Here is a 13,418-nt window from a genome sequence, read left to right as displayed (position 1 = left end):
CAGTTCAAGATGGATGTGTTGCTTCAGTAATTTGGAGGCATACGGGAAAAGAGACATCAGGCGATAGCTAGACACAGAGGATGGGTTGAGGGAGGGCTTTTTGAGGATGGGTGTGATCTTTGCATGCTTAGAGTATGAGGGGAAGACACCTATTGTAAGTGAGAGGTTGAAGAGGTGCGTTAGGGTTGGGATGAAGACCGTGGAAAGGTTAGGGATGAGGTGGGATAGGAGCGGGGCAAGCGTGTAGGTGGTAAGGTGTTATCTTGACAGGAGGGTGAAGAGCTGATCTTCTGTCATGGTGGAGAAGCTGGTTTTGGAGGAGCAGTGTTGAGCAGCTAAGAGGGGCATTGGGCGCTGTGGGCCAAAACTTTCTCTGATCGTATTGATCTTCTGTTTAAAGAAAGAGGCAAAGTCTTCAGCAGAAATGAGAGGAGAGGGAGGAGGTGCTGGGGGACGGGGTAGAGAATTGAAAGTGTTGAAAAGCTGTTTAGGTTTGTGAGACAGGGAGGAACACACTGAACAGACAATGAATGGGGTCTCCCTGGATCAGTTGCATCAAGTAAGAATTTTGAAAATGTATTTTATTCGCCTGCCCCTAAAAGTAGAACATACAGTGCAAAGTAATGCCTGAGTGCAAGCATTCAGTAGCCTTGCTATGTAAAAACATGCTATCTTCTTTCATAATTACTGCTTTTACATTTCTGCATGCTTTTTTTACGTTCATAAAACAATTAGATTACAAATGATATGTGCACAGTTTATAATATGCACACATTAATAATATATGATCATTGTGGCTAATTTATTTGTTTAGGTTTTACAAGATACTGACATGAAAACCAAAGAAGATGAGGACTCTCAGTCATATAAAATTGTTAAACCTGGATTAGATTCTGAAGAGGTAAAATCGCACCTTGTTCAAACATGTTCTTCTACTGCATATAGTTTAGCAAATGTACATATTACAGTATGATATATAATTGTTTCTTATTTGTAGCTCTATACTATGTTGATGATTTTATATAAAATGTAATTATTATTTAGATATTTTAAACAATGGTGCCGATTAATAACTGCAATAGGTAATCAGTATTATTCCTACTGGGATCCCTGGGCTTTCAGTCAGACACGTGGCTTCAGTCATCATGAAAGACGGTGGCTGAAACCACTCTCCGGCACTGACTGACAGTTGGCTCTGTACTGATGCACTGAAGAGCTGGCTGTCAGTAATTGCCGGGGTGCAGTTTCAGTGGCCTGTCACTATGGATTGAGCGGTGACTGGAGCCGCACTTGCTGCACCTCTATATGACTGAAAGCCCGAGATTGTGGGGGAGGAATAAAGGAAATTTCCTCTCGCTAGCTGGGCTTTCAGTACGGCGGCCGCAAAGCTTCAGAACACTATAAACCTGTAGATTAACCCCATATCTGCAGGTTACTAGTATTTTTTTTTACAACAAATGTTCCTTTTAAAATTTAAATTCATTGTAGCGGCTCATACTGGATGATATACTTGGAGCATGTTTAGACACTTGCATTTAAATTTACACAACCTGTTGGTGATCTTTTTTGCATCCTAATATTTGACACATTTTAATAAATGTCCTTTCTTAGCCAACCAATTCGTGCTCTCTGGGTGATTAAAAATTAAAAACTGACAGCAATCACTCTTTTGTATATATAATAATATATAATATATTCTAAATATAATAAATAGGTCTAAAGCTTTTTCTACCAGAATCAGAAAATCTGTAATCTGTTTCTGGAATATATAAATTGTCTGGCTGGTGTCATAAGCGGCATGGTGGCTCTGTGGGTAGCACTGCAGCCTTGAAGCACTGGGGTCCTGGGTTCAAATCCCACCAAGGACAATATCTGCAAGGAGTTTGTATGTTCTCCCCGTGTTTTTATGGGTTTCATTTGGGTACTCCAGTTTCCTTCCACATTCCAAAGACATAGTGATAGGGAATTTAGATTGTGAGCCCCATCAGGGACAGCGATGATAATATGTGCAAAACTACACTGCTCAAAAAAATAAAGGAACACTAAAATCCCACATCCTAGATATCACTGAATGAAATATTTTGGTTGCAAATCTTTATTCATTACATAGTGGAATGTGTTGAGAACAATAAAACATAAAAATTATCAATGTAAATCAAAATTAATATCCCATGGAGGCCTGGATTTGGAATGATGCTCAAAATCAAAGTGGAAAATCAAATTACAGGCTGATCCAACTTCAATGGAAATGCCTTAAGACAAGGAAATGATGTTCTGTTGTGTGTGTGTGGCCTCCAAGTGCTTTTATGACCTCCCTACAATGCCTGGGCATGCTCCTAATGAGGCGGCAGATGGTCTACTGAGGCATCTCATTCCAGACTTGGACTAAAGCATCCGCCAACTCCTGGACAGTCTGTGGTGCAACGTAACGTTGGTGGATAGTGCGAGACATGATGTCCCAGATGTGTTCAATCGGATTCAGGTCTGGGGAACGGGCGGGCCAGTCCATAGCTTCAATGCCTTCATCTTGCAGGAACTGCTGACACACTCCAGCCACATGAGGACTGGCATTGTCCTGCATTAGGAGGAACCCAGGGCCAACTGCGCCAGCATATCATCTCACAAGGGGTCTGAGGATCTCATTTCGGTACCTAATGGCAGTCAGGCTACCTCTGGCGAGCACATAGAGGGCTGTGTTGCCCTCCAAAGAAATACCACCCCACACCATTACTGACCCACTGCCAAACCGGTCATGCTGAAGGATGTTGTAGGCAGCAGATAGCTCTCTACGGCGTCTCCAGACTCTGTCACGTCTGTCATATGTGCTCAGTGTGAACCTGCTTTCAGCTGTGAAGAGCACAGGGCCAAGTGGCGAATTTGCCAATCCTGGTGTTCGGTGACAAATGCCAAGCATCCTGCACGGTGTTGGGCTGTGAGTACAACCCCCATCTGTGGACATCAGGCACTCGGACCATCCTCATGGAGTTGGTTTCTAACCGTTTTTGCAGACACATGCACATTTGTGGCCTGCTGGAGGTCATTTTTCAGGGCTCTGGCAGTGCTCTTCCTGTTCCTCCTTGCTCAAAGGCTGAGGTAGCGGTCCTGCTGCTGGGTTGTTGCCCTCCTACGGCCCCCTTCACATCTCCTGGTATACTAGCCTGTCTCCTGGTAGCGCCTCCAGCCTCTGGACACTACGCTGACAGACACAGCAAACCTTTTGCCACAGCTCGCATTGATGTGCCATCCTGGATTAGCGGCGCTACCTGAGCCACTTGTGTGGGTTGTAGAGTCCGTCTCATGCTACCACGAGTGTGAAAGCACAACCAACATTCAAAAGTGACCAAAAAATCAGCCAGAAAGCATTGGTACTGAGATGTGGTCTGTGGTCCCCACCTGCAGAACCTCTCCTTTATTGAGGGTGTCTTGATGATTGCCAATAATTTCCATCTGTTGTCTACTCCATTTGCACAACAGCATGTGAAATTGATTGTCAAACAGTGTTACTTCCTAAGTGGACAGTTTGATTTTGCAGAAGTTTGATTTACTTGGAGTTATATTCTGTTTGTGTGTTCCCTTTATTTTTTTCAGCAGTGTATAAAGCACTGCCGAATATGTTAGCGCTATATAAAAATAAAGATTATTATGTCTGAATGCATTTGTTGCATTAACAGATGGGTTAGATTAGCACAGTGGACAATATTTTTCTACATATCTACACAGACATGAACCAAAAGAACAAACCTGTGAAAACCTTAGCGAATATAAGAATAACATATTTAGTGACAAAACTGATTATCATCGATCAGGTTCCAGCGGAAGGTATTGCCATCTTGCACCAGTTTCCTTTCTCATCCAGCCTACAGCGCATGTCAGTCATTGTTGAGATTATGGGAGAAGATGAATTTCTCGTTTTTATGAAAGGAGCTCCGGAAATGGTAGAGCACTTTTGCACACCAGACACAGGTATTGTTGCAAGAAGAAAATAGCCGTTGACATCTTTAAACATATTTTTTATTTTGCAGTGAATGTACTTTTACAAATTAAAGGAATTTAGCTTCCAATAGTTTTTTTTCTATACATTTTTTACCATTTGGCTTGTGTGGAAGGGAAGTATATATACTATTCTTAAAAGTAGAAAGTTGATTCCAGCATTGGGAAGAATAAAAAGCCTGTTTTATTAATAACACATTTTTAAAATCTAAAGGTGCAAAAGGTGCAGGCTTTTTACTGATTACTAGTGTTGAGCTATACCTTCCGATATTCAAAAGTATCGGTATCGGATTGGATCGGCCGATATCCAAAAAATATCGGATATCGCTGATACCGATACCCGATACCAATACAAGTCAATGGGACACAAATATCGGAAGCGATCCTGGATGGTTCCCAGGGTCTGAAGGAGAGGAAACTCTCCTTCAGGCCCTGGGATCCATATTCATGTAAAAAATAAAGAATAAAAAAAAAATATGGATATACTCACCCCTCCGACGGACCCTGGACCTCAGCGGTGCAAGCGTCTGCCTCCGTTCCTAAGAATGCAGTGAGTGAAGGACCTGCGATGACGTCGCGGTCACGCGACCAGTCACAAGACCGCGACATCATCACAGGTCCTATACTCACTGCATTCTTAGGAACGGAGGCTGCCAGTTGCACCGCTGAGAGCCAGGGGCCGTCGGAGGGGTGAGTATATCCATATTTTTTATTTGTATTCTTTATTTTTTACATGAATATGGATCCCAGGGCCTGAAGGAGAGTCTCCTCTCCTCCAGACCCTGGGAACCATACGCACCGCACACTTCCGATTCTGATTTCCGATATCGCAAAAATATCGGAACTCGGTATCGGAATTCAACCAGGGGTCTACAGGACTGCTATGCTATGCTGAACTGCTATGAGTTGCAGCCCTGCTATGTGTAGCACAAGTGATCAGAAGATCACAGCTTCTAGTCCCCATGGAGACTATTGAAGTAAGTAAACAGTAAAAAAATTTAAAAAAATATAAAAAATCTAAAAAAATCTAAAAGTTCAAATCACCTCCCATTAGCCCCATTCTAAATAAAACAATAAGAAAAACATGTATTTAGTATCGCCGCAATCAGAATCACCGAATCTATCAATATATAAAAAGAATTACCGTATTTTCCGGCGTATAAGACGACTGGGTGTATAAGACGACCCCCCAACTTTTCTAGTTAAAATATAAAATCTTCTTAAAAGTCAGGGGTCTTCTTATACACCGTATGTCGTCTTATAGGGCCGGTGACTAATGTGCCTTTTGGAGGGGAGTGGTCCTGATGACGACGAGGGGCGTCTCACAGGAAAGTGTGAGTGGACTATCCCCCATTACCTCATCGTAGCACTGAAGCGTGGGGTCTCTGCTGGGAGCGGCGGCTCCTCTTTGTGCCGCGTGGGTGCTGTGGGGCGGCGGCTCCTCTTCTGCAGTGTGGGGCCTCTGTGCTGTGGGGCGGCGGTGGCGTATTTTCATGCAGTCAGTCGGGGCTCCTCCGGCATCTTCTTAAAGCCCGGAGGCCCCGCCGGCAGCTCCATTGCTACGATGCGGTGGCCTCCGGGAAAATGGCCACTAGGGGCGGCGCATGCTCAGATTCAGATCTCATCCCGAGATCTCGGGAGACGAGATCTGAATCTGAGCAGCGGCCATTTTCCCGGAGGCCACCGCATCATAGCAATGGAGCTGCCAGCGGGGCCTCCGGGCTTTAAGGAGATGCCGGAGGAGCCCCGACTGACTGCATGAAAATACGCCGCCGCCGCCCCACAGCACAGAGGCCCCACACTGCAGAAGAGGAGCCGCCGCCCCACAGCACAGCACCCACGCGGCACAAAGAGGAGCAGCAGCCGCCGCTCCCAGCACAGAGACCCCACGCTGCAGCGCTACGATGAGGTAATGGGGGATACTCCACGCACTCTCCTGTGAGACGCCCCCTCGTCATCATCAGGACCACTCCCCCCCCCACCCACCATATACACCCGGTGTACAAGACGATACCCGGCGTATAAGACGACCCCCGACTTTTAAGAAGATTTTCAGGGGTTAAAAAGTCGTCTTATACGCCGGAAAATACGGTAAATTTTTTAGTGACTGCAACATTTGCAACATGCAATAACAGGTGATCAAAACATCATATCTATCCAAAAATGGTATCCATAAAAATGTCAACTTGGCGCTCCAAAAATAAGTCCCACCCTGGTCCAGACGCCAAAGTTTGGAGATGCTACGGGTTTTGGAAAATTTTTATGTTTTTTATTTTTACAAACTATGGATTTTTTTCACCACTTAAATAACTTATACATGTTTGGAATCTGCAAACTAGTAATGACCTGGGGAATCAAAATGACAGGTCAGTTGTAGAATTTAGAGAACATGGTAAAAAATTGTTTTCCCGTTTTCCAGTATACGATATGGTAAAACAAATAATGTCGTTCAAAAGTAAAACTCGTCCATCAAAAAAACAAGCAATCACATGGCCATTTTGACGGAAAAGTAAAAAAGCTATGGCTCTGGGAATGACAAAAGGAAACACAAAAATGGAAATACCTTTGGTCTTTAAGAGGTTAAGCACATACACTACAGAGCATGCTGCTCAATCCCATATTGTGCCCTATCTGTTGCATAGATCTGTTATGGCTCTTTATCCTCTCACCTCTCCTGGAATCTAAGCTCTAACCCAAACTGATTTACATGTAATATATTTTGTTGTAGATTTCAGCTTAGATTAGGGCAGATTAGTAGGGCTTCAAATAAAGTTGTCAAAAAATCAGGAGCAGAGTGAGAAAGTGGCAAAGATACAGTGCTTCAGCTTTGTTTTATCTCACCTCAATGCTGAATTCATAGCTACACTGCTTAGTACAACTACACAATTATCATTCTCCTAATCCTGAACATGTTCTACACAAAGACAGGAGAGCTGCCATCTCTCATGACTGGTTTTACTGTACATGGGATACAAAATATTAGCTAGTCTCCACCCACTCTTAGAGAGAACTGAAAATTAAGGACAAAGCCTGCAGAGGCTAAAACTGGTGTAGAATGCAGATTATAAGACATATGGCAACATGGTGGCTCAGTGAGCACTGTGGCTTTGTGTTGTTGGGGTCTGCCATGGCTAACATCAGCATGTTCTCTCCATGTTTGCATAGGTTTCCTCTTGGTTACTTTGCACACTCCAAAGACATACCCAATAGAGAATTTAGATTGTGAGTCAAAATGGACACAGTGATGACTGTGCCCTGTGTAATACAATTGTGCTCTGTAAGCATAATAAATAAATATATTCCTTATGTTAACACACGACACCTCACTTTGTAAACTCACCAGAAGTTCCAGATATAATATAAATCCTGTTTTCTTCCAGTTTTATTACATATACTAGATGGTGGCCCGATTCTAACGTATCGGGTATTCTAGAATATATATGCGTAGTATATTGCGCCGGCCACGCAGTACATTGCGCAGCCCACGCAGTACATTGCGCAGCCCAAGCAGTACATTGCGCAGCCCACACAGTATATTGCGCAGTCCACGTAGTACATTGCGCAGCCCACGCAGTACATTGTGCAACCCACGTAGTACATTGCGCAGCGCACGTAGTACATTGCGCAGCCCACGTAGTACATTGCGCAGCCCACGTAGTATACTGCGCAGGCCACGTTGTATATTGCCCAGCCATGTAGTATATAGCACAGCCCATGTAGTATATTGCCTAGCCACGTATATAGCACAGCCCATGTAGTATATTGCCCAGCCACATATATAGCACAGCCCATGTAGTATATTGCCCAGCCACGTATATAGCACAGCCCATGTAGTATATTGCCCAGCCACGTATATAGCACAGCCCATGTAGTATATTGCCCAGCCACGTATATAGCACAGCCCATGTAGTATATTGCCCAGCCCACGCAGTATATAGCAATTCGGGCATCATATCCCTGTAAAAAAATAAAAAATAAAATAAAAAATAGTTATATACTCACCTTCCGGAGCCTCCGGATCCAAGCGATGCTCCTCGCGCGCTACGGTCCCAAGAGTGCATTGCGGTCTGGCGAGATGATGACGTAGCGGTCTCGCGAGACCGCTACGTCATCATCTCGCGAGATCGCAGCATGGAGCGTTAGGAGGAGCGGGAAATTCCTGTTGTCGTTCAGGGGGCCGACGGACTGTGAGTATCTAACGATTTTTTATTTTTTTTAATTATTTTTAACATTAGATCGTTTTACTATTCATGCCGCATAGGCAGCATGAATAGTAAAAAGTTGGTCACACAGGGTTAATAGCAGCGGCAACGGAGTGCATTACACCGCGGCATAACGCGGTCCGTTACCGCTGCCATTAACCCTGTGTGAGGGCAGACTGGAGGGGAGTACAGAGCGGGCACTGACTGCGGGGAGGAAGGAGCGGCCATTTTCTTCCGGACTGTGCGCGTCGCTGATTGGTCGCGGCAGCCATGACAGGCAGCTGCCGAGACCAATCAGCGAACGAATAACCGTTACAGACAGACGGAAGTGACCCTTAGACAATTATATAGTAGATAGCTTTAAGTTTAGTAAATTCAAAAAATCTAAATTCTTACTTTTGTCAATTCTGTATAGATAAATACAATATTAAATTATTGCATACATTATTTATTTGTCTTCAACATGAACTGTGCAGGCCAATCAAGATCAGATATCATTGTGTAGAAATAACATGGGGCCTGTGACAGTGCAAATTAGTATATTTGAAAATCAATCAGACATAACATTTTTTATGTTAATAACTCCAAAAGTATATTTTTTGTTGTGCAGTGCCACTAAATTACCACAGAGAACTTGAACATTATACTTCACAAGGTTTCCGAGTGATTGCGCTGGCATACAAGACGTTAGCTACAAATAATGCCCAGATCATAGAAAGCTTAGAAAGGTAAAGTAATACAATGCGAGTAATTATAAGCTTTTTATGTTTGTCACAAATGATCATCGTCTTATCATATTATCAGTACATTCCATACCATTTTATTTACTCATTCATTCTTATTCTGTATTCTTAGGGAAGAAGTAGAGTCTGATTTAGTGTTTCTTGGATTTCTTATAATGGAGAATAAATTAAAACCTGAGACAAAACCGGTGCTTCAGGAACTTACGGAAGCAAAAATAAGGACTGTCATGATAACTGGTACATTTGTATTTTACTACTACAAATCTATGTTATAAGATATATTATAAGAATATTATTATCATTATTTGATGTGATTGGCTTGAAGGTGTCAGTGTGGTGCCATTGAATATTTCATTATGTAATATTTGTCATTTGTCCAATGTGTTATCTACTGAAGCAAATAATATAGAATTAAAAAATAAGATCAGTTTATGTCCTCTGGATTGCATTCAAACCATGTTCTTTTGGCTAAATGATTACAGCACATCAGCAGAGATGGAGAAAGGAGCAGGCAGGACATTCTATTTACTTGCAGTTGTTTTTCTTAGGTGACAACCTCCAGACTGCTTGTACTATTGGGAAAGCTTCAGGCATGATTCCTCCAGGGAATGAGTTGATTGTCATAGACGCCAATGCTCAAGAAGGAAGTTATCCTGCATCAATTACTTGGGGAAGCAGTGAGAAGATCCAAGACAAGAGTAATGCTCCACAGGTATAGTCCAGTATTTTACATTATCGCTTATTCGTGTACCAATGAAGTCCAAAAGTCTTCTCACAGAACTGACAACATTTATAATTGGGAGTCATTACTTCTGAAAGATACTAAGATGTTTTCTTTAAAATCTAATGTCTGTCAAATTTGGATAGAGACCTTGGGTTTACCAAAGCATCTTAATCTGAAGATTTTAAGTATTTAAAGGTCAACTTGTATATAAGTCATTTATGACATAGCCTTAAAGGGAATCTGTCACCCCCTGGATGCTTTTAAGCTATTACTATGGGCATACAGGTAATAGAATGGCTAAACCAGTCTTACCAGTATGCCTCATAGCTGTGGTGTAGATGTTGAGAAATTTCCTTTTAATCTTTATGTTAATTATTAGTGATGAACGAGCACTAAAATGATCGGGTGCTTGTTGTTCGGGTCGAGCAAATTGGAATACTCGGGTACTCACCTGAGCAACAAGCCCAATATAAGTCTATGGGAAACCCGAGATTTTTTTACCCCGATTCACTCCTGGGGTCCGTTTAAGGTCTAAAAACATCAGAAAATGATGCAAACCCTGCTGAAATGACACAGGAACATCATGGGGATCGCCCCCGGAAGCATTTGTTACTCCTTGGTCACAGCTGTAAGCAATGTTGTCAGAGTTTCACAACATTTTTACAAGTGCACCAACAAACATACAATAACGTAATCAAAATGGATTTTTCTGGGAAATATGTTAAGGTACATCCTTTCCAGGCTAATGACTTGTATATAAGGCAAAACAATTTACCTCAGACCAAAACGTTCCTCCACCACTTGGGCTATGTTCACACGCAACGTTTTTGATGCTTTTTTCAACTTTAACATTGCTTTCAACCAATACAAATGCATTCACTGGGAAATGTTGTAACATGTAACAACCCTAGCTGGCCATGTGGTGTGTGACACATAAGCAGACACATCTTGTTTCATTTATGAAGAAGGGACTCTTAAAGTCACAAAGCCTACTTTTAGAGGCAGCATTAATATTCTCAAAGGGCCATTATTAAACAGTGGGTCTCCTATGCTGTTATTGCCTATGCAGTGAATGGCTGGGCTGCCAAGAATTACGACGCACCCCAATACCCCTTTCACGAGAGGTACAGGAGAGCTTCCTGAAAAAATGTTGCATTGAATGCAAGGCCTGCCCTGCTATCAAGTCATATGCACCCTAATAAGCCTTTTAAGCCACTTCACATTCTTCAGTTGGTCCTGCCATACTGTTTTCTTACGTATTGACTGCAAGGTCTGCCCTGCTACCAAGTCATATGCATCCAATTTAAAGGAATGGGTCTGCTAGACTTGTAATGCCCATATACTAAGTGTAGAGGCTGACAAATATTGCCCCATGGGGGGTACATTTTAAAAAAATATGTAACCCCTTTCTGACCTCAGAAGGGATAGTATGTCCGAGGTCAGATCCCCTGCTTTGATGCAGGGCACCGCGGTGAGCCCGCATCAAAGCCGGGACATGTCAGCTGTTTTGAACAGCTGACATGTGCCCGCAATAGCGGCGGGTGAAATCATGATTCACCCCCCGCTATTAACTAGTTAAATGCCGCTGTCAAATGCAGACAGCGGCATTTAACCGGTGCTTCCAGCCGGGCAGCCAGAAATGAGCGCATCGCTGACCCCCGTCACATGATCGGAGGTCGGCGATGCTTCTGAATAGTAACCATAGAGGTCCTTGAGACCTCTATGTTTACTGATGCAGGCCTGCTGTGAGCGCCACCCTGTGGTCGGCACTCATAGTACACCTGCATTTTTGCTACATAGCAGCGAACATCAGATCGCTGCTATGTAGCAGAGCCGATCGTGTTGTGCCAGCTTCTAGCCTCCCATAGAGGCTATTGAAGCATGGCAAAAGTAACAAAAAAAAAGTAAAAAATGTGAGAAAATTAAAAAAATATAAAAGTTTAAATCAACCCCCTTTCGCCCCATTAAAAATAAATCAATAAAAAGTAATCAAACCTACACATATTTGGTATCGCCGGGTTCAGAATCGCCCGATCTATCAATAAAAAAAAGCATTAACCTGATCGCTAAATGGCGTAGCGAGAAAAAAATCGAAACACCAGAATTACGTTTTTTTGGTCACCGCAACATTGCATTAAAATGCAATAACGGGCGATCAAAAGAACGTATCTGCACCCAAATGCTATTGTTAAAAACGCCAGCTCAGCATGCAAAAAATAAGCCCTCAACCGACCCCAGATCATGAAAAATGGACACGCTACGAGTATCGGAAAATGGCGCAATTTTTTATTTTTTTTTTATTTTTTTTAGCAAAGTTTGAATTTTCTTTTCACCACTTCGATAAAAAATAACCTAGTCATGTTAGGTGTCTATGAACTTGAAGTGACCTGGAGAATCATAATGGCAGGTCAGTTTTAGCATTTAGTCAACCTAGCAAAAAAGCCAAACAACAAAACAGTGTGGGACTGCACTTTGTTTGCAATTTCACCGCACTTGGAATTTTTTTCTAGTACATGACATGGTAAAACCAATGATGTCGTTCAAAAGTACAACTCGTCCCACAAAAAATAAGCCCTCACATGGCCAAATTGACAGAAAAATAAAAAAGTTATGGCTCTGGGAAGGAGGTGAGCGAAAAACAAACACAGAAAAATGGAAAATCCCCAGGTCATGAAGGGGTTAATGGGGATCATAGACACCCTTGCCAAAAAATTTACTGTCTGTAGCAGCACGGAACACGTGAACCCTGGTGATCTAGTGGTGGAAAATGATGAGAGGTGGAGGAAGGCCTCATTAAAAACTAGGCTCAATGTAAAGGAGTGTGTCTCCTAGACTTGTAATGCCCATACATGCAGTGCATGGGCTGACAAACATTTCCTCAAGGGGGATACATTTTTAAAAAATATACTATGGGCATCATAGACACCCTTGCCAAAAACTGGACTGCCTATGGCAGGACAGAACACGTTAAGCGTGGTGATCTAGTTGTGGAGAATGAGGAGACATTGCTGAAGGCCTCATTAAAAACTAGGCTCAATGTAAAGGAGTGTGTCTCCTAGACTTGTAATGCCCATACACTTAGTGTATGGGCTGACAATCATTTCCCCAAGGCGGATACATTTTTAAAAAATATACTATGGGCATAGTATACGATATGCCTTTTAATGGAGGCAGTTAAGGGTAGTTAAGCCACAGCTGTAGAAACAGTGAATAGCGCCCCCCTAGAGTCAGATTTTCTCTGGGGTCTCGGTTACCGGGGGTAGCCGAGACCCCAGAGAACATGAATTGAGTTTTTTTTACCGACCCCAGGGTTGCGGTCGCCGGTAATTAACCGTTTACCGGCGGTCGCAAAAAAAACCAAAATGCAATTTCCCATTTAATTTCTCTGTCCTCCGATGTGATTGCACATCAGAGGACAGAGAAATGGGGTCCCCAATCGCCCCCGATACTCACCTTTCTCCCCCGGTGCTCCTCGTGGCTCCCAATGGGCGCCGCCATCTTGTTCCGGCCAAAAAATTGCGGGCGCATGCGCAGTGCGCCCGCCGGCCGGCACCCGGGAGATCTTTGGGGTCTCAGATGCCGGGGGTAGCCGAGACCCCAAAGAACATGATCAGGGTCGGTTTTTACCGACTCCTGTTTTGCGATCGCCGGTAATTAACTGTTTACCGGCGACCGCAAAAAAAAAGCGATGTGTAATTCTCTGTCCTCTGATGTGATCGCACATCAGAGGACAGAGAAATAGGGGGATTCGGGGACCCT

At 43.2% G+C, this 13,418-nt stretch overlaps 1 protein-coding gene across 1 annotated transcript in view; it reads left to right on the top strand.

Moving 5' to 3' along the window:
* Positions 1-13,418, top strand: part of LOC143803988 (putative cation-transporting ATPase 13A4) — a 219,379-nt gene that overhangs the window by 110,337 nt on the left and 95,624 nt on the right. The window contains exons 14-18 of the mRNA XM_077281738.1: positions 815-901; positions 3,807-3,963; positions 8,803-8,920; positions 9,048-9,172; positions 9,484-9,647. Of these exons, the coding sequence (XP_077137853.1) occupies positions 815-901; positions 3,807-3,963; positions 8,803-8,920; positions 9,048-9,172; positions 9,484-9,647 (651 nt within the window). The remainder of the gene's footprint in view (positions 1-814; positions 902-3,806; positions 3,964-8,802; positions 8,921-9,047; positions 9,173-9,483; positions 9,648-13,418) is intronic.

The sequence above is a fragment of the Ranitomeya variabilis genome, chromosome 2 (genome assembly GCF_051348905.1).
Source record: "Ranitomeya variabilis isolate aRanVar5 chromosome 2, aRanVar5.hap1, whole genome shotgun sequence".
In the NCBI taxonomy this organism is placed as follows: domain Eukaryota; kingdom Metazoa; phylum Chordata; class Amphibia; order Anura; family Dendrobatidae; genus Ranitomeya; species Ranitomeya variabilis.
This window is presented reverse-complemented; position numbering and strand designations above follow the sequence as displayed.